We start from the raw sequence: 22,879 nt of genomic DNA on the forward strand, positions 1-22,879 counted from the left end.
ATGGTATCATTACCCAGAGCTTTCATAGGATAATTATAGTCTGAAGATTGAAAACACGGAGCAGCAGCCTCTTTCTGCATCTGACAGGGAACAGCTATTATAAGTTTACACTGCCTGCTGGTAAATGGAAGCAATCCTGGATTTCTAACATGATACTATGCCACGTGTGCTGGGCATCAGAAAACCAGTAACACGGGTCTCCATAGGCTCTCTATGGGTAACCACAATAAAACCAGTAACAATGCCGGGACAGTTATGAAGTCATTATATGTTATATACATATAGCAGACTGTTTGCTCCTCTACATGTAGGGCTGTGTACAAATATAAAACATGAAGAAGCAATCTATTGGAAAACCTTTGACTCAAGTCTCTATTAGCATAAAATACAGGGGTTGTAATTATTCTGGATGCAGATGTTAACGTTGCCAAAAGGTGCCTCTTGGTATTTCTGATACTTAAAGAGACTGTCACCTACTTTCAGCCCATAAACTTAGCTGAGTCTGGGGATGTAAGTGTTATACTTACCCCCTCGTTATTCCCCTAGTGTGAAAGCTGAAAGATGCCTCTGAATGCATTAAGTGGCGCTGCCAAATAGTCAACCCATTATAAAATTAGAAAACGCAGACTACTTAGGGTGCCACTCAATGCACTCAGCTGTGCTGTGGCTTCCAGTGCTCACACCAGGGGAATGACAGGGAAAGTAAGTATAACATGTATTTCCCAGAACTCAGTGGGTCACCTACTTTTAGCCCATAAACTTAGCTTATAGGGCTAAAAGTAGGTAATAGATTCCCTTTAAGAGGACAGCAGAATTATGAATAGCACCTCTAGAGCTCCGACGCGCTTCATGCAGTCCTCGACCGCCCACAGAAGATCACTTCCTGGTTATGAGATTCATAAATCCCACCTCCAGGAAGCGATGGCGCTGATTGGTTCTCGAGCGCTGCTTAGACAATCAATGCAGTGCTCGATGAACCAATGCGAGCACTGCATTGATTGGCTGAGCAGCTCTGGAGAGCAGCGGGGAGGAGGGGGGGTTGTTGGGGGGCAGACCTGGACCAAGCAGGCTAGGTTGTGTATTTTTTTTAAATGTAATGTAACAAGGCCTTATTTTTGCGGTAGGGCTTATATTTCAAGCCGTCCCGAAAATTCTGAAAAATCAAGGTAAGTCTTATTTTTGGGGGAAACAGGTTAATTTTACATTGAATCTCAGGAGCATCAAGTTACATATCTGATAATAGGACAGCAAATATGGATTTCCACAGAGCATCCCCTTAAAGATACTGTAATGAATGTTATAACACTTTAGAACAAATTGTACAGAACATTATTTTATGTCACTGACATGTTATATCGCCGCAGTAATGGATTTCTTCTAACTTTTGTGCATATTTGAAATTGACCAAACCTGCTATACACAAAGAAATCTATGAAATTTGGCAGGTTGTACTAATGAATCCTCACCTGATTTACTTCAGTCAAACGGTTAACAGTAGAAGATTCAACTTCCTTAACCTTCTGATGTGAGACTTCTAATGGTTTCCTGAATGTAAAGTCATTTTCGATCTGAGGCGGGAAACAAGCGGTGTAACATGGCTCTTGCAGATCCTGAGGAGCCATCCGCACCTCCATGTATTTCAAAGTCCCATCTGCGTTCAGGTAAAGGGTTGGCTTATACTGGTCTACATAGTGATTAGAATATGATCTGGATGTGAAGCAAGAGCCACAACCACTGTCAGTATTGGCTTTTCTAAGGCACCTAACAATCAATATAGTAAAAGTTACAAGAGAAACCACACTGATAGCCACAAGAGAAATAATAAGATACAAAGTCATATCTGCTGTGGGTCTCACATTAGTCAAAAAGTCCTGTGGTCTGGGATTGGCTTGTACGATACTTTCCATAACGTTCACAATGATAGTAGTTGTAGTTGTCATGGAAGGCTCCCCATGGTCACTGACTGCAATCACAAGTCGATGCTCCGTGTTATCCGTCTCATGTAAACCTCGGAGAGTCCTGACTTCTCCTGTGTATTCAGAGATGTGGAATAAAGCAGGACTGGCCGACTGAAGAAGACTATAGAGGAGCCAGGCATTGTGCCCAGAATCTACATCCACTGCAGACACCTTACTGACTAAATACCCGGCAGCGGCAGATCTTGGGATGGTCTCCTGAGCGATGGTCTCCCCTGGATCCTCCGGGTATAAGATAGTGGGAGAGTTGTCATTTGTATCCAGAATAAATAGGAAGACAGAAACATTGGAGGATAATCTTGGAGATCCAGAATCTTCCACTCTTGCTGTGATCTGCAGAACCTGGAATTGTTCATAGTCAAAGGACCTTTGTGCATAAATATTCCCGCTGTCGGAGTTAATGTAGACAAATGAAGAGACCGGAGAACCGTGGATGTGGCTCTCAGCGATGGAATAAATGAGGTTTGCATTGGCTCCCTCATCCGGATCTACAGCAGATACTGTACATAACAGTCTGCCGGCCTCATTGTTTTCTGCTATGAAGGCATTGTAGACATTGTGTAGAAATGCTGGAAGATTATCATTAACATCCGAGATATTAAGGCTGACTGTAATCTGGCTGCTGAGAGGTGGAGAACCCAGATCAGATGCCGTCAGTGTGATAGTATATTGTGAGAGCTTCTCCCGGTCCAGATGCCCACTGGTGACCAGGGCAGAACGCTGGGACATGGGCTGGATTTTAAAGTTTAAATTTTGAGACACTTCTAGCCTAATTTCCCCATTTTTACCAGAATCTTTATCTCTGACCGTGATAAATCCAACCACAGTTCCTACAGGGGCATCCTCAGGGACCTTAGTATTTTTAGACATAAAGATAATTTCCGGAATGTTATCATTTACATCTTCTATCTCTACCTGAACAACACATCGTCCCTCTAATTTAGGGGAACCTTTGTCGACCGCCCTTATAGAGAGTTCATAAAATTTGGCTTCCTCAAAATCCACAGTTCCCTTGATAAATATCTCTCCGGTCTGCGGATTCAAATCAAATATTTGCTTTTCCGACTCCAAAGTGTGATGACTAAATGAATATAAGATCTCCCCATTGGGTCCCTCATCTAGATCTGTAGCATTAAGTTTTATCACAACTGTTTTCAATGGAACATTTTCGGATAAATTCACTTTATATCCTGGCTGAGAAAACATGGGAGCATTGTCGTTAATATCTAAGACAATGACTGTTATCTCAGTGGACCCTGATCTGGCCGGTTCTCCCCCATCTACAGCAGTGAGAATAAGCTTGTGTTCCGCTATCTCCTCTCTGTCTAGAGATTTTTCCAGCACTAATTCAGCAATGAGGGTTCCATCCTTGCGATTTTTAATAGACAATGAAAAATATGGATTAGGGTTCAGACTATATTGGCTAATATCATTAATGCCGACATCTGCATCCTTTGCAATTTGCAATTGGAACTGAGCCCCCGGATTTGTAAATATTTCTGTAATCTTCAGAACCTCATCAGTGCTAGCAAAAATGGGTGAATTATCATTAATATCCAAAACCTCTATCTCCAGACTGTGCAGCTCCAGAGGGTTCTCAGCCACAAGCTCTAAATGCAGCAGACAGCTCAGGCTGGATCCACACAGGCTCTCCCTATCAATCCTCTCATCTACAACCAGAGCTCCATTCTTCTGCTCTATAGAGAATAATCTGCTGCTTCCTTCTGTTCCCAAACTCAGCCTCCTTCTACTAATATCAGCCAGATTAACCCCCAGATCCTGAGCAACCTTCCCCACAACAGTCCCTGGATGAGACTCCTCAGCAATAGAATACCGCAGCTGCCCAGAGACCCAGCCCCAGCTACAAAGGAGAAGGGAGAAAGCTACTTGCCATTTCCAAGACCTTAGAAATCTTTGATTGTCCATATCTTAAATCCTTCTGATGAAAATGTATAAAATGCACATCCTCTTTATCATCCAAAATGGCTTGTTACTTCAATAAAAAAAAAAACATTTTCCTGGAAAATATGTTCCTTTTGTTTCTGAAGATACATCACATCCATGGCGTTTACATCAGAGCTGCAGCTCTTCTTTGTGTGAAAGGGAAAATGGGAGGGTGAATCACTGAGCCAGGGGGAGGAGAGCGCAGGGCTGACATGAGCACATACACTAATGTTACCAAATACTAGATAGGAAGACAGGCACTCCCTCTTCTGGACAAAAGTGATTATTGCACTTGAAAACAACTACATATAAGTCAAAAAATATAAAGTTGTGTATAAATATAAAAAGTTTATATTACACTGCCAACAATATCACATATAGAAGATACCTTAGACCAGTAATATATGGTTTATAGAAAATTATATGTTACATGTGTATGAAATATCTTCTACATCTTGATCAGTCATACACATGTTTGCATTAAATCATTTAAGGCATAAGTTTGACTGAGGATTCTGAACTTCATAATTCCCTCTTTGCAATGCACATATGTGCAAGGCAACTTGTTCTAATATTTGGTATAGTGATGCTCGGAGTATCTGTACTTTTAATCTCAATTTTGCACATTGTTTTTTATTCCTATATTTTCTTGTCTCTCCTTTGAAAAAGAAAAAACTAATTTTGTAAAAAGTGTCCCAGCTACAATGAATGTTTGTGACTGTTATAAGGATAAACTATACATCTCTTGGTAAGCGAACAATGGGAAGCTATAGATTAGGTCGGTTTAACACAAATGGCTACAAAATGCTTAGAACCCCCACTCTTCTAATTGATCACTATAGAATTAGATGTTACTAGAGATGAGCATTGCCTTTAGCGAGTACCTGCCCGCTCAGAAGAAAAGATTTGGCTGCCGGCGCGGGGGAGCGGTGAGTTGCGGGAGTGAGCAGGAGGGAGTGGGGGGGGGGGGGAGTGGGAGAGAGAGATCTCCCCTCCGTCCCCCCACCCCGCTCTCCCCCGCTGCTCCGCGCCCCCCGCCGGCACCCAAATCTTTTCTTCCGAGCGGGCAGGTACTCGCTAAGGGCAATGCTCGCTCAAGTAATTGCCCTTAGCGAGTATGCTTGCTCATCTCTAGATGTTACTATAAGATAGGTTATGTAGGCTCTTCTGGGTGTCACAAAATCACAATTGTGAAATTAGAGGTATACAAAGGTAGAGCAGCTCATTATAGAAGTCTATGTCTCCACTGTTATAGCTCTGTACAACTCAGACGTTATGCAGGTTCTTCATGAACATACTGGACTCATAACACAGGAGCGGTATATTTTTTCAGCGCTCCAAGTGGCCAAATGGTACAACATTTTTGTTAATGAGAGGTGGCGTTTTATACTGCTAATACATGATACGTTGACTATCAATATGTGACGGTTGTCAATCACACATTTATCAGCCTTGGCTCCACTCAAAACTAGCTTCATATATTATCTATTAGAGAAAAGGTGATAAGCATCTACAGAAAGATGGGTCAGCAACGCTATTTTTTCTCCTTAGGGAGACCACCTAGAAGGCGAGTGAGTGAGGAGACTTATAAGGTCATTCGAGCTCCTCTGGGTAATATGTAAATAAGAGAGATGGAACAATACTCATGACCTTATAAGTCTCCTCACTCACCTTCTATGTGCTCTACCTAAGGAGAAAAGATAGCGTTCCTGATTCACATCACAGGCCTCTCGCTAACTAAACCTACTACAGACTTATGAGGGGCAAACACCCCGAAACAGCTGCCTGTGTATGGATTCAGGCTTGGCTTTCAATTCCCAGTCATTGTTCCAAGGCTTGTATTAAAGGGGTTGTCCCGCGCCGAAACGGGTTTTTTTTTTTCAACCCCCCCCCCCCGTTCGGCGCGAGACAACCCCGATGCAGGGACCTAAAGAAAGCTTACCGGAGCGCTTACCTTAATCCCCGCGCTCCGGTGACTTCTATACTTACCGGTGAAGATGGCCGCCGGAATCCTCTTCCTCCGTGGACCGCAGCTCTTCTGTGCGGTCCATTGCCGATTCCAGCCTCCTGATTGGCTGGAATCGGCACGTGACGGGGCGGAGCTACACGGAGCCGGCATTCTGCACGAGCGGCTCCATTGAAGAGAGCAGAAGACCAGGACTGCGCAAGCGCGGCTAATTTGGCCATCGGAGGGCGAAAATTAGTCGGCTCCATGGGAACGAGGACGCTAGCAACGGAGCAGGTAAGTAAAAAACTTTTTATAACTTCTGTATGGCTCATAATTAATGCACAATGTACATTACAAAGTGCATTATTATGGCCATACAGAAGTGTATAGACCCACTTGCTGCCGCGGGACAACCCCTTTAAGTCTAACATTGACTTGCAGGAATGCTGCCTTCCAATAGGTGGCGCTGCAGAGGTATTTTTGCATCTCCCTTATCTACAGAAACAGACATGAGACTCTCAGCAGATCCTGACAAAACCATCAGGATCCATGAAGAAGATTCATATGTTTATGTCAGGTGGTTATTCGCAGCGTAAGTACTGTCCACCAGATAAAAGGTCAGGATTCAGTAGAACAGAGATATCTGATACACATAACTAGTCTGAGCACCTTTGTCAGTTGGACATGATAATGACAAGTTCTCAACTTATACAATTAATTCACGTTACATAAATCTGAGAAACTCCTTTCTTGGTGGATTTATAGCTAATATCCAAATAGCGAGAAACGATTCCAATCATAGTAATATAGTAAAAGGCTAAAGGGGGTTGTCTCATCTTGATAATGTCTTCCCCTGTGCCCTCTTAGGGGGTGTTGAGGTTCCGCTACTCATGACCCCTTCATTGGCTCTTATCCTTGTGGACCCAGTCTGTCCACAGTACATATTACTTGGCAAGTAATTCAATTGAATGACAGCATGTAATTCAACATTTACCTGCAAAGGACATGAGAAGCCACTGGTGAATACCCCCAATAAAATCAGCTTTTTTGCCATGAGTTGTAAGAGATGGATTTGCAGCAAATAGTTGTGGTAATTCATATATTAAAGGGGTTATCAGTGATGAGCTAACTTTAATAAAAAGGTTCTAAAAACACATTCTATAGAAAAGAAAACATAATTTTCATAATGAAAATACTAACTGAAAGGTTGTCCCCTTTACATATTGGTAGCGTATAATACTGGGCTGACAGGTGACTACCACAATAATGGAGGGAAGGGAATACTATGATTATTTTTACCTTCAGATACATGCACTACTACTAGAAACGAGAGGTTTTATTCATAACTCTAAGAACTTTCAGGAGAGTTTTATAAATTGGCAATCGGTCAGATCACAGCGGTTATTTTATATCAACAATCCGAAAATTAAAAGAGTGACACAACCTTTACATGGGTACATTCTCTTTTTTTGAACTGAATTAGTTGTTTTCCGTAACTACACTATGAATTTTACAAATGCATTGTAATGTACGGGGTTGTCCAGTTTGGAAGATTCCTTTTTTTTCTTAGGAGGCCATAGAAATTGGTTGAGTAAAGGTTCTTTTGCCAGGAACTCTTGCAACCAGCCATTTCCAAGCATTTGACACCTACACAAAAATGACCTTACCATAAAGGTCCAGACATAGCTTTTAAAGGGATTCTATTACCAGGTTCATGACTTGGAGCTGAGCTCTGAGTTCCGGAGGAGGGACGTGCCAGCCTCTTGCCTGACTGCACCATGTAGAGTGGCAGCTAGATATACAAAAAGGGAGAGAGCTGATAGTCTGCATGATGCGAATGGGGAGAAATTGGCACGACCCACCCCCATGACTTAGAGTTCAGCTTAAAGTCAAACTTTATGAACCTGGTGAAAGAATACCTTTAAACAACATTAGATGATCATGGTAAACAGCGTTCTACTATGGTTTATCTTAGATTGAAACCATTCTAAAGCTAAATATCAAAGCTAATACAAAATGGTTGGAAAAGTAAAAAAAAAATTACAATTTTTTTAGACTGAAACCCAAAGAAACAGTGTCTAACTGTACAAGACATAGAGTAGTTTCTAAACCCACTGATTGCCACATTCTACTAGTATAAGTGTTTTGAACAATAGCTCAACTAAAGACGAAAAAAAAAAACAAGAAAATATACATTAAATAGTATTATCTCACCTGGTTTAGTTCATTAAACCAGCTTGAATTGGACAATGGTGTAATCTCTTTGTCCATATCAGTTACATTAACTGGTTTTGTTAATGTCAAGTTTGGAACATTTCCTGGAGGGAAGCAAGCAGAATAACAAGGGGCTGCAGATTCCGCAGGAGCCATCCGTACCTCCATGTACTTCAGGGTCCCATCTGTGTTTAGGTAAAGGGTTGGTTTGTACTGATCCATGTAGCTTGTAGAAAGTGATTTGTCCGTAAAGCAGAATCCGCACCCAGAATCATAATTCTTTCTAAGGCACCTGACAAGTAATATAGTAAATGTGACCAGAAAAACTGCACTGATGGCCACAAGGGACACAATAAGATACAGAGTCAGGTCTGGAGTGGATTTGGCATTGGTAAGGAAATCCTGAGATTTCGGACTTTCTTGAGCAATAGTATCTAATATGTTCACGAGGATAGTAGTTGTAGTTGTCATGGAAGGCTCCCCATGGTCACTGACTGCAATCACAAGTCGGTGCTCTGTGTTATCCGTCTCATGTAAACCTCGGAGAGTCCTGACTTCTCCTGTGTATTCAGAGATGTGGAATAAAGCAGGACTGGCCGACTGAAGAAGTCTATAGAGGAGCCAGGCATTGTGCCCAGAATCTACATCCACTGCAGACACCTTACTGACTAAATACCCGGCAGCGGCAGATCTTGGGATGGTCTCCTGAGCGATGGTCTCCCCTGGGTCCTCCGGGTATAAGATAGTGGGAGAGTTGTCATTTGTATCCAGAATAAATAGGAAGACAGAAACATTGGAGGATAATCTTGGAGATCCAGAATCTTCCACTCTTGCTGTGATCTGCAGAACCTGGAATTGTTCATAGTCAAAGGACCTTTGTGCATAAATATTCCCGCTGTCGGAGTTAATGTAGACAAATGAAGAGACTGGAGAACCGTGGATGTGGCTCTCAGCGATGGAGTAAATGAGGTTTGCATTGGCTCCCTCATCCGGATCTACAGCAGATACTGTACATAACAGTCTGCCGGCCTCATTGTTTTCTGCTATGAAGGCATTGTAGACATTGTGTAGAAATGCTGGAGGATTATCATTAACATCCGAGATATTAAGGCTGACTGTAATCTGGCTGCTGAGCGGTGGAGAACCCAGATCAGATGCTGTCAGTGTGATAGTATATTGTGAGAGCTTCTCCCGGTCCAGATGCCCACTGGTGACCAGAGCGTAACGCTGGGACATGGGCTGGCATTTAAATGGCAAATCTGGTGATACCTCAAGCCTAATTTCTCCATTTTTACCTGAATCTCTATCTCTGACTGTGATGAATCCAACCACAGTTCCTACGGGGGCATTCTCAGGGACCTCAGTATTTTTAGAGCTAAAGCTAATTTCTGGGGTGTTATCATTTATATCCTCCACTTCCACCTTAATTATACATCTGCCTTCTAATTTTGGTGAACCTTTGTCTGCTGCCTTTACAAATAATTCATACGATTTTGATATTTCATAATCCATCCCTTTTTTCAAATAAATTTCACCTGTTTGTGGGTTTATTTGAAAAACTTTTTGCACAGAATCTAAAGTGTGGTGATCAAATGAATATAATATTTCAGCATTTGCACCTTCATCCAAATCTGTAGCAGTTACCCTTAAAATAGTTGTGTTTAATGGGATGTTTTCTGGAACACTGATCCTATACCTCAACTGATCAAACACGGGAGCATTGTCATTAATATCTGAAACAATGACCGTTATCTCAGTGGACCCTGATCTGGCCGGTTCTCCCCCATCTACAGCAGTGAGAATAAGCTTGTGCTCCGCTATCTCCTCTCTGTCTAGAGTCTTTTCCAGCACTAATTCTGCAATGAGGGTTCCATCATTGCGATTATTTACAGACAATGAAAAATAAGAATTTGTAGTCAATTTGTACTGATGAACAGCATTTATACCCACATCCAGGTCCTGTGCAGTTGGTAAGGGGAAATGAACTCCAGGACTTGACACCAGCTCTGTAATCTTAATAACTGGGTCATTAGTAGTAAAAGCTGGTGAATTATCATTAATATCCAATACCTCTATCTCCAGACTGTGCAGCTCCAGAGGGTTCTCAGCCACAAGCTCTAAATGCAGCAGACAGCTCAGGCTGGATCCACACAGGCTCTCCCTATCAATCCTCTCATCTACAACCAGAGCTCCATTCTTCTGCTCTATAGAGAATAATCTGCTGCTTCCTTCTGCTCCCAAACTCAGCCTCCTTCTACTAATATCAGCCAGATTCACCCCCAGATCCTGAGCGACATTCCCCACAACAGTCCCTGGATGAGACTCCTCAGCAACAGAATACCGCAGCTGCCCAGAGACCCAGCCCCAGCTACAAAGGAGAAGGGAGAAAGCTACTTGCCATTTCCAAGCCTTTACAAAGCTCTGATTGTCCATATCTTAAATCCTTCTTCTAAAATGTGTAGTAAATAATCATCATCCCATCAATCCAAGTGTGTGAGCAGCAAAAATATAAATCCTAGGAAAGGGGAAATCCTGGTTTTCCTGCATTGAAAAATCATCCACAGGGCTCTCAACGGAGCAGCAGCTCTTCTTTGTGTGAGAAGAAAGATGGGAGGGTGAATCACTGAGCCAGGGGGAGGGCTGAGTATATGAGTATATGTAAGAGACCTGTCTAAAAGCTTGCTTGGATGACAAGACTGCCCTCTTCTGGTCAATACTGATAAATACAGTTTGTAATTCTTGCAGTTTAAAGAAAAATTGTTCATATTTTGGTATTTTGCTATTTTAAGTTACATGCATACTTAAAAATATTTTAATTTGTTATATAATTTTATCATTGCAATATAGGAAATAGAAACATTGTTACGGTAGATCTCCACATGTATATACTGATTTCTGCAGAGAGTTACATTGAAATTGAAAACTCTTTAAACAAGAAATAAATTCCTTCCATATAGTAACATAAATTATATTATTCATATCTGTATATTAGTCAGAAACAATGTGATTTACAGAGGCTGAAATGTGACTATTCAGTGTCTCAGGCTCCAATTCCTGAAAATGACTGAAGAGCCGGTTTCAGGTGAGAGTACAAAGACAATATTAGGTATAATCGAGAAGCCAGATCTTCATCCTACTTTATAGGACATTTTACAGACTCCTCATAAAAAAGAATTGCGCCAAAAATATTAGATAGCGCGTTTGCTCCATGGATTAGTGTATCCTGGTAAGTAACACCGGATGGAGTTACTGTAGTAAACTTTCTCCAGGTTCATTGAATTGTCTTCTTCTATCCAAATGGATCCATATCTACATTTTTGCAATGTATGCCCTACACAGAGCTGAGTGTGTATACAGTAACAGCTTATTTCTGCAGTTAGGAGGCAAATATTTACACTTCTATGATCAAAATGGATCAATACATTAAAAAGTTTGCACAGTCCTGTATTATATAAAAACTGGATAATACTGTCAATAATTCATTAATAATAGTACGGTAATAGAAAAATAATCCTTGTTTTAGAATAGTTTGGGCCTTCACTGGTACTGAAGCTGTGAAGGGAGGTCTAGCTATAATAAATCAGGGCATGAGGAGAAAGATACCATAGATTCTGGGGAAGACTAAAAAGAGATCTGGGCCTCCAGTCAATGGAGATCATGGGCTCCATAATATAGGAGCAATTTAGACCACTAAAGGCAACAGTATGTTTTTCTCTTAGTGGCTGAACAGTATGAACTTCCACAGGCAACTCTATAATACAACCCCAATAATAGGCACCAGCAGCGTATGTGTAGGCAGAGGCGTAACCTGAGGCTGCTGGGCTCCGGTACAAAATCTAGAACTGGGTCCCCAACTATAAAGCTTCATTGATAGTATTGGTTTGCAATATGGGGAAGAGAGACTTTATTTGCCTCCTATGGCTCCTGGCTCCGGGTGCGACTGCACCCCCTATCGTTACGCCCATGTGTGTAGGCTTATCAGCCATTGAACTTCTTATCCTAGCACACGCCATAGCCCTTATACCTTAGACCTGATTTAATATGCCGCATTTTAGTAGCATGTCTCTTTTTCACTTGTTTTCCTTTTAAAGACTTTGCATTTAAAGTTTAATACGTTCTGCATGAGACTACAGGGTCATCTCTAGCAATTCCACAGTTTGTCCACCCATGCATAGACTTTACAGTAACTATTCTGTAGAAACCCACAAGTACTACTCTTTTATATCTAAATGGCTATAATTTCCTCTCAATCACAATATTGTAAATGTGTGTTCATATATATATGCACATATTTGTTCCATAGAACTATCACACTATTGGTCAATAAAGCTTTAATATATAACCAAAAATACAAGATAATGACATCTTGCACAAGTCCTCAGTCATGCTTCAAGTATATGTAAACTATGCACAACATTAACTTTTCTCACCTAAGATGTATTGTTAAATTATCATGCAAAGTTTTACTAACGGGGCAGTATGGCTCATATATATATATATATATATACTCAAGAGACAGGCGCCCCATACCGATGATTAAATGCCCCTGTGATGCTACATTGTGTCATCCAAAAAAGACAATGTTTATGCTTATTTCGGCCTCCAAGCACTTTGAATAAACCTTGAGGAAAATTCCCTTTATGATAAGAATTTTCTTTGGAGGTTCTTACCACTTGATAATAAAAAGTATAGTGCATGTTAGCGTTATACCTACGCCCCAGGTATATTGTCAGGTGGCCAAATACAAGAGTTAGGCTGAATGCACACAGGCTGATTTGAACTGCGGAATCCTCTGAATTCGGCAGCAAATACCAGCCATGGCATGGTATGGAAAAGTAATTCTTCATGCACACAAGCAGAAACCAATTGCGGTTTCCGCTCGCTGATTAAAACTCACCGCATGCTCCATTTCCCTGTGGTGTCTGCACGGACAGCTTCCACTGAAGTCAACGGAAGCCTTCCGACCCACGGCCCATCTGCAATTGACATTGCGGACGGGCCGCTGAAAAAAAAAATCTGTACTGTGCATGTCCAACGGCGAGCCATGCGGACCATCTGCAGTACAGAAAAGAAGAAAAAGAAAGCAGGTACGCGCGGACACAATTGCTGCCAGGGCCGGATTCCGCATGTGGAATCTGACCCGCCCGTGTGCATGAGGCCTTAATGTTTGAGCTCGAGGAAGCTTACAAATCACACACAGCATCGAATGTGACTTGAAGTTGTCTGTCTTTATTAGCGCTGCGTCTCAATATATAGCGTTAAGTAACAAAAAATATATTCTTGGGAAACTGGTGCTGATAACGTCAAGGTCACCAATATGGATTTCTTTTCCCACTTTGGCAAAGCTAAGATGTTATGTCTGGAATGCTCTGTTATGGAAAATCATTAGCTTTATGATATAACAGACTGAAGCATATAAGATACAAAAAGGATACATATTTACTGCTCTCACAGTGCACATCAGGGCCGGGTGACCTCTCTCCAAGGGCTGCACAGCTACCAACAGGTTTGCCTCCTAAAGCGGTTGTGCCAAGAACACAACCCTTGTTCATATTCCCTATCAGGGCATATAAACATTAACCCCTTAACGACCAGCCCATAGTGTTTTTACGTCCTCCCGAAGTGGGCTCTATTCTCTGAGGACGTAAAAACATGCTTCCTGCAGAGAATAGTGCCCCTCGGGCTGTGGACGTGACAGCTCCATGCTGTCGGTGTCCGCAGGTAGCTGACAGCATGGAGCTGTCATCCCGGGCTGTTCGGAGCCCCCCCCCGGCATTGCGATCGGCGCTATGCAATGTATAGCGCCGATCGCAAAAAAAGTAAATGAAAGTACATAAAAGTTAAAGATTCAGCTGCTCTGATGGATCGGATCCATCGGAGCAGCTGAAATTACTCACCCAGGTCCTGCACGCTGCTCCCCGCTCTCCTGCCGCTCCGGGGCCCGAAGCCGGTCTTCTGCGCATGCGCGCCAGGCGGCATTACGTCAGCCGCATGCGCAGAAGGCCCGGCGGCGCGGGAGATTTAAAATCTCCTGGCTCCCGGCTCCTGTAGGTAGCCGGGAGGCAGGAGATGTCAGCGGGGACTGCGGTGAGCGGTCCCCGGTACCGCGATCGCCGTTATCCAATGGTTAGCGGCGATCGCGAAAAAGTTAAAAAAAAGTTTAAAAAAAGTCAGTTTCACCTCCCCTCATGGATCGGATCCATGAGGGGAGGTGAAAATACTCACCCCCAGTCCTCAGCGGTGTCCCGATGTCCCGGGACCCGAATCCCCGTCTGCGCATGCGCGCCCGATGATTGACATCGGGCGCGTGCACAGACGGGCTCGAGCCCCGGGGAATTTAAAATCCCTCTGCTTCTGGCTGCCATGTGTAGCTAGGAGCAGAGAGATTATACCGGGGACATGATCACTGTCATCCAATGGATGACAGTGATCATGTAAAGTGAAAAAAAAGTGTAAAAAAGTAAAAAAAAAAAAAGTAAAAAAAAGTTTTTAAACGTTTAAAAAGCGTATGTTTCATCTCCCCTCATGGATCATATCCGTGAGGGAGGATGAAAGTACGTACCTAAGGCCCCCAGATTTATCCGCGGACCTTACCACAGCTTCTGCACACGCGCCCGTCGCCAAAATGGCGGGCGCATGCGCAAAAGCTGTGGATTGCCAGGATAATTTAAATTCTCCCTGCTCCTGGCTACAAAACGTAGCCAAGAGCATGGAGATTTAATGGGGGTCCGCGGTGAGCGGTTCCTGGTCACGTGTTCGCCATTATCCAATAATGGCGATCACGTAAAAGTAAAAAAAAAATTTGAAGTTTCATCTCCCCTCACTGATGCGATCGGTGAGAGGAGATGAATCTTTTTACCGGAGGCCTGCGTATTTGAATCCCGACGCGATCTTCCTCCGTGGACCTTCCAGGATTCTGCACATGCGATTGCCGGCAAAAAGCCGGACACATGTGCAGGAGTCAGGGAGCCCAGGAAACTTAAAATCTCCTTGCTCCCAGCGACCAACAGTCACCGAGAGTCTGGAGCAGTGACGGGTGGCCTCGTTGAGCGGTCCCCGGTCACGTGATAAAAAGGTAGCGATCTACCATAGGCCGGTCTCACATGACCGGATAGGAATGACGGATTCCGCATGCTTCTGATCCACGGTATTACGCAGATCAATCGCATTGGATTACACAATTCCGCTCACATTAGCGGGTCAGAATTGCGTAATCCACTCGCAGAAAAGAGAACGCAGCAGGTTCTATTTTACTGCGGAATCGGCAACATAGAGCCCATTGTGCTCCATGGTCGCGGATATACCCGCTGCCCATACGCAACTACCTTGTATACGGGCTGCGGGTACCCGTGTCATCGCTAAGCGACGGTGCGGGAAATACAAACAAAGGTGTACCGTGCATGACCGCCTGTGTGAGTAGGCAGTTATGCGCAGTACATTACGCAGCCGTACGCAGGGTCACAGCCGGGCTCACAGATGGGATCCGCTGTGGGCCTCCGCAAGCGGATTCCGCCTGCACCCGCGTGAACCCGGCGTTATTCAGACAGCTACCTGTGATACGTATTTTACAAGAAGCCCTGGGAACGCTCGCTTTCCTGCAGTTCCAGGAGCACCTTGTTGAGCGCCTTCTGTGTGAGACCGCCGCACCTCATCAAGCTTACGGAGACTCACGGAACGCCACTTTTTACACCCCATACCCGCCACTGAGGTCATGAAATACCCCCAAAAAGCATGAGAGGGGGGGGGGGGGATACCCGGTTTTATTGCCCCATGGGCCCATTCCAACCAGCCTCCGTAATTACCCCTGTCTTCGGAAATACTACACAGTTCACATTTTTACTTTTATCTAAGATTTGCGAACGCCAAAAAGGGCGTGGAGGGGGAGGGGGGGAATTTTTAGGGAGTCAATCTTTATTCTGTACAAATAAGCAATGGGGCCTGGAATGTATTCAGTTGTGCCCTAAAATCCAACGGGTGTTCCGTCCTTTATAGGCCTTGCCATGCGTCCTGTAAGTAGATTAGGGCCACAATGGGTATGTTTCTGAACTCGGGACAAACGGGGGTATCCATTTTGGGGTGAACGTTTTCATTCCTATGTACACTGTACAAAAAAACTGTTTTTAAATTGAAAAAATTGCCAAAAAAATTGAAAATCGTAACTTTTTCCTTCTGCTTTGCTTAGATTCATTCAAATACTGTGGGGTCAAAATACGCAGTACACCCCTAGATGAATTCGTTAAGGGGTCTAGTTTTCAAAATGGGGTCATTTGAGGGGGTTCTTTATAGTTTTGGCCGCTCAATGGCTCGATAAGTGGGCAATGGGGCCTGAAATTTATTCAGTGGTACCCTGAAATCCAACGGGTATTCCTTTCATTGTAGGCCTAGCCATGGGTCCTGTAAGTCTATTAGGGCCACAATGGGTATGTTTCTGAACACGGGACAAACAGGGGTATCCATTTTGGGGTGAAAGCCTTCATTTATATGTGTGCTGTACAAAAAAAACTGTTTTTAAATTGACACAATAGCCCAAAAAATGAAAATCCTATTTTTTTCCTTTTGCTTTGCTTGAATTTATTCAAAAACTGTGGGGTCAAAATATGCAGTACATCCCTAGATAAATTCGTTAAGGGGTCTAGTTTTCAAAATGGGGTCATTTGTGGGGGTTCTATATGGTTTTGGGCGCTCAAGAACTCTACAAGTGGGCAATGGGGCCTAAAAGGACTTCAAGCAAAATCTATGTTCTGAAAGCCACCGATTACTCCTTTTATTTTGGGCCCCGTTGTGCATGCGGACATAAGATTAGGGCCACAATGGGTATATTTCTGAAAACAGCACAAACAGGGGTATCCATTTTGGGGTGTAAGTCTTCCTTCATATGTGTGCTGTACAAAAAAAGCTGTTTTTAAAATGACAAAATTGCCAAAAAAACAAAAATCCAAATTTTTTCCTTTTGCTTTGCTTGAATTTATTCAAAAACTGTGGGGTCAAAATGCGCAGTACACCCCTAGATAAATTCGTTAAGGAGTCTAGTTTTCAAAATGGGGTCATTTGTGGGGGTTCTCTATGGTTTTGGGCGCTCAAGAACTCTACAAGTGGGCAATGGGGCCTAAAAGGACTTCAAGCAAAATTTGTGTTCCGAAAGCCACATGTCGCTCCTTTCATTTTGGGCTCCGTTGTGTATCCAGACATAAGATTAGGGCCACAATGGGTATGTCTCTGAACACGGGACAAACAGGGGTATCCATTTTTGGGTGCAAGTCTTCCTTCATATGTGTGCTGTACAAAAAAAGCTGTTTTTAAAATGACAGAATTGCCGAAAAAACGAAAATCACAATTTTTTCCTTTTGCTTGATTTGAATTCATTCAAAAACTGTGGGGTCAAAATATGCAGTACACCCCTAGATAAATTCCTTAAGGGGTCTAGTTTTCAAAATGGGGTCATTTGTGGGGGTTTTCTATGGTTTTGGGCGCTCAAGAACTCTACATGTGTGCTATGGGGCCTAAAAGGACTTCAAGCAAAATTTCTGTTTTGAAAGACACTGACTACTCCTTTCATTTTGGGCCCCGTTGTGGACTCAGATATAACAATAGGGCCACAATGGGTATATTTCTGAACACGGGAGAAATAGGGGTATCCATTTTGGGGTGTAAATCCTGATTTTCATGTAAACTATAGGAAAAAAATATGTCTTTAAAATGACAGATTTGCAAAAATATGAAATTTTACTTTTTCTCCTCTAAATTGAATTAATTCCTGAAAAAAAACTGTGGGGTCAAAATACTCATGACACCCCTCAGTGAATACATTAAGGGGTGTAGTTTTTAAAATGAGGTCATTTGGGGGGGTATCTATTATTCTGACACTCATGAGCCTTTCCAATCTCGGCTTGGTATAGGAAAACAAAGTGTTCCTCAAAATGCTAAAAAGTAATGTTAAATTTGTACGTCTCCTAAATAGTTAAAAAAAAACGAAAGTTTTTCCAATGTGCGCCCAAAATAAAGTAAACGGGTGGAAATATAAATCTTAGCAAAAATTTCTATATTATGTTTGCACATATTTAAGATATTGCAGTTGGAAATGTGAAAAAATGACGATTTTTTCGAAATTTTCCCAATTTTGGCGCTTTTAATAAATAAACACAATTTCTATCGGTCTATTTTTTCCGCCTAAATGAAGCACAACATGTGGCGAAAAAACAATGTCAGAATCGCTTGGATATGCAAAACCTTTCTGGTGTTTTTCCATGTTAAAGTGACACATGTCAGATTTGCAAAATTTGGCCTGGTCATTAAGGCGCAAACAGGCTTGGTCACTAAGGGGTTAAGGATCTTGGTCCCCTACATGAGACTCCCAACTATGAACCAGAATGAAGAGCTGCTGTGTAAGAGGGGCTCCCGTTTGGGTGGACTTACAGCCGTCCTTGTATTACAGGATGTCCCTTTATGTGAATGGTCATCAAATAATACCATATTTCCTCTGCAGCGATGGATTCAGGGAAGATGTCTAACTGGACATGGCTTCTCCTGGCAAAATCAGCTCTTTGCTGGCAGTGCAGGAGGTGAACATCTGTAAGGGGTTGTGTCTGATGACACAAGCCCTTAACAAAACAGGGTGTACAGTTACATCCTTTGCATCCAGGGTTGTTTGGATGGGAATTGGGAGTCAATTCCGCTGCATACAATGTGGGTGCTGGCTGTCTTTTACAGCTAACATCTGCCACTAACAGCCATGATCAGTGTGAACACTGATCGTGGCTGTTAACCCTTTAAATGCCGCTTTTAATCCCACAATTGAAGTACAAAGGTCCCAAATGGCCCCCCCCCCCCCCCATGTTACGATCACAAGGTGCCATTCAGTTGCCATGGCAGTTTGGGGTCTTTGGAATGGTACACTACAAGAGCAATTAAATGATCGCAAGTTCAAGACCCCCATGAGGACTAAAAACAAATGTAAAAATGAGTAAAAAGAACTTTTATTAATTATCAGAAAAAATAAAAGGAAGTAAAAGTTTGAAAGAACCCTTTTCTCCTTTATAATGAAAAAATTAAAACAATAAAAAACAAATACATGTTTGGAATCACTACTTGAATAAAAGTCTGATCTATGAAAGTAATGCATTATTAGTTTAGCATGGTGAATGTCGTCAAAAAAAGTACACAATGCCAGAATTGCACCTTTTTGGTCATCCCCTAACTAAGAAAAAATGTAATAAAAAGTAATCAAAAAATCATATATACTGCAGAATAGTACCAATAGAAACTACAGGGTGTCCCACAAAAAATGAGCCACTACTAGAGATGAGCGAGCATACTCGCTAAGGGCAATTGCTCGAGCGAGCATTGCTCTTAGCAAGTACCTGCCCGCTCAAGAGAAAAGGTTCGGCTGCGGGCGCTGGTGACAAGTGAGTTGCGGTAGTCAGCAGGGGGGAGCAGGGGGGGAGAGAGAGATCTCGCCTCCGTTCCTCCCCGCTCTCCCCCGCCGCTCCCTGCCCGCCGCCGACACCTGAACCTTTTCTCTCGAGCTGGCAGGTACTCGCTAAGGGCAATGCTCGCTCGAGCAATTGCCCTTAGCAAATATGCTCGCTCGTCACTAGCCACTACACAACTATGTCAACGGAAAAATAAAAAGGTTATAGCGGCAAAAAATAATTTTATATTTTACAAACATATTTTTTTCTAAAAGCAGTGCAATAAAACATATATATAAATTTGGTATCGTTGCAATCATGCTGACCCACAGAATAAAGATATCATATCATTTTTGCTGCAGTATGTACACCGAAAAACAAGACCTTGCCCAAAGATGAAGATATTGTGTTTTTTTCCTATTTCACGCTTCTTAGAAATGTTTTACGCTTTAGTGTAGTTTAGTGAATAGCACCATTGAAAAATGCAACTCATTCCACAAATAACAAGCCCTCATTCATCTACGTTGATGGATAAATAAAATAATTATGATTTTTGGAAAGTGGGAAGGAAAAAACAAAAATGAAAAAAGGGCCACGCCTTTATGGGGTTACGTATACACAGGTTCATCAAAATAATAGAATCACCTAGTTACTTATTATTTATCCTAGATGTTTCTATTGATTTGAAAAACCAGTGTATACAAAATAGAATTGCCATAGAGACAGTTTTATGAATTACACTGGGGCACAAAAAGAAAAGAAAATTCATGGTTACTGGAATTTTAGACCTTGTTCTGGGTATGTTGGTGCTGCTGATTCCTAAAATACCTTTTGGTTCTAGAAGCTCTTGTTTTTTAGATATTCCTGATGTCATTACCTAGTTTTGTTATATTTACTTTATTTTCCCGCCAGCATTAGTTACTATTAGTACATATGACACATATATCGCCACCACTGCACATGACACTTGGGTTGATGAAACAATTTGTAAAGACATTGAAGAGAAATGGAACGGGTTTCGGCTACGAATGTAGAAAATTTTCTGCGATGACTATGGAGAAACTAAAAGCAGGTAACTTCGATGGACCACGAAGCCGTGGAACCCATGAAAAACCAACATTTCCAAGAATCAGCGGACAATTTTCAGGTGCGTGCGCGGTCATTGTTTTGTATTGTTGTAAGGCATTTTTTTGGGAACTGTAAGGCCGGCTTTACATGAATGGATTTGCATTCCGCACCGCTGATTCGCAGCAAATACTGTTTGGAACATGATATGCAAAATCACTTTTTCCTACACAATCGCGGAAACAAATTGCAATTTCCGTGAGCGGAGGAAAAATTGTTAGCATGTTCTATTTTAGTGCGGATTCCGCATGGATGGCTTCCATTGAAGTCAATCGTGGCTATTCGACCCGCAGCCCATCCGCAATTAACATTGCATATAGGTCACAGGTACCCACACCATTACCTAGCCATGGCGCGGAAAAAAGACACATTTTAAAAAAAAATCAGCCATCCGCAATACAGATGAAGAAGAAAAGAGACAGGTAGGCAGGGTCGACGACCATGGACAGGGCCAGATTCTGCTGCGGGGTCCCGCATGCGGAATCTGACCCGGTCATGTGCAGCCAGCCTAAGGCCACAAACTACGGTGAACATGTGGAAATACGCTCACTTCTGTTTCTGAACACTCGGGTATAACATGAGCATCAGACGGCATGAACTGCATTCATTTTAGATATATTCCCAGATGGTCTTGGTGATGTAAGTGATGAACAGGGTGAATGATTTCGCTAGGAAATAAGGACCATGGAAGAACAGGACTGCGGACGATGGGATACACATATGATGGCGGACTACTGGTGAAACATCCAGCATGACTGTCTAGGAATATCTCATCACCGGAAATCACAAAAATGTAGTTTTGTATGTGTTCTTGGCTTCTTGGAATTTATCTTTGTATCTTCAGCTTGTGATTGGCCATCATTACATGTATAATACAATATGTGTATAAATATATGCTTTATGGACGTATGTCATATCTTAATAGGCAGACCTGTTGGAGGAAAGACTGTCATTTTCAGAATCTGTGACCCCAAAATACCCCCAAAAAGTTCTAACATCAAAATTGTGTTTAACGGTGTTATCTTCAAAAAGTACGGATGTGTAAGAAACATTTACACTACATGATGCCATAAATTTTCCATTAAGTTTTGGATTTCACATTAGTTATTAAAGATGAGCGAACACCAAAATGTTCGGGTTCGCGTTATTCGAAACGAACTTCCCGCGATGTTCGGGTGTTCGTTTCGAATAACGAACCCCATTGAAGTCAATGGGCGACCGGAACATTTTCGTATTTCGCCGATGCTCGCTAAGGTTTTCATGTGTGAAAATCTTGGCAATTCAAGAAAATGATGGGAACGACACAGCAAGTTCTCCTCTGCCACAGCTGTAACAGCTGTGGCAGAGAAGAACGATGTTTGCCCATTGAATTCAATGGAACCGGCAATACAGCCGACTCCACTGAATGCAATGGGCTGCCGGCGATCGCGGGATGAATTGTCGGAAAGGGGTTAAATATATAAGCCCTTTCCTGCAATTCATCCAGAAATGTGTAAAAATAAAAAATATATATATACTCACCTGGTGCCGGCAGACGGAGTTCAGCGCGGCAGGCTGCAGTTCTCCTGAACTGCTCTGAACAGCTGTGAGTAGTATTCAGCAGCCGGGGATTTAAAATCCCCGCCTGCTGAATAAGATGCCTCTGAATGGTCACAGCCTGACCAATCAGAGGCCAGCCCTCACTCACACCCATTCATGAAATCATATTAACCAATGAATTCATGAATGGGTGTGAGTGAGGGCTGGCCTCTGATTGGTCAGGCTGTGACCATTCAGAGGCATCTTATTCAGCAGGCGGGGATTTTAAATCCCCGGCTGCTGAATACTACTCACAGCTGTTCAGAGCAGTTCAGGAGAACTGCAGCCTGCCGCGCTGAACTCCGTCTGTCGGCACCAGGTGAGTATATATATATTTTTTATTTTTACACATTTCTGGATGAATTGCAGGAAAGGGCTTATATATTTAACCCCTTTCCGACAATTCATCCCGCGATCGCCGGCAGCCCATTGCATTCAGTGGAGTCGGCTGTATTGACGGCTCCATTGAATTCAATGGGCTAACATCGTTCTTCTCTGTCACAGCTGTTACAGCTGTGGCAGAGAAGAAGGATTTGTCTTCTATATGTTCTCAATGGGGTTGGCGCTGCTGCCGCCGGCCCCATTGAGCGCATATAGAAATGATTTCTCAGGGAAGAAAGTTAAAGTAACCCGAACATCCGAACATCGTGTGGTGTTCGTTACGAATAACGAACATCCCGAACACC

General features: G+C 42.7%; 1 protein-coding gene across 33 annotated transcripts in view; it reads right to left on the reverse strand.

The window, feature by feature from the left end:
* The window catches only part of LOC136611234 (protocadherin gamma-C5-like), a 403,514-nt gene that overhangs the window by 65,649 nt on the left and 314,986 nt on the right, over positions 1 to 22,879 (reverse strand). For 2 of the 33 annotated variants that reach the window (XM_066590611.1, XM_066590608.1), the window contains exon 1: positions 8,083 to 10,682. The exons of 29 other annotated variants lie outside the window; for them this stretch is intronic. In XM_066590611.1, the coding sequence (XP_066446708.1) occupies positions 8,083 to 10,515 (2,433 nt within the window). In that variant the 5' untranslated portion in view covers positions 10,516 to 10,682. Of the gene's footprint in view, positions 1 to 1,466; positions 4,038 to 8,082; positions 10,683 to 22,879 lie in introns of those variants that run through there. 2 more of the 33 variants (XM_066590610.1, XM_066590604.1) reach the window with 2 other exon arrangements.

This window comes from Eleutherodactylus coqui, chromosome 2 (genome assembly GCF_035609145.1).
Source record: "Eleutherodactylus coqui strain aEleCoq1 chromosome 2, aEleCoq1.hap1, whole genome shotgun sequence".
In the NCBI taxonomy this organism is placed as follows: Eukaryota; Metazoa; Chordata; class Amphibia; order Anura; family Eleutherodactylidae; genus Eleutherodactylus; species Eleutherodactylus coqui.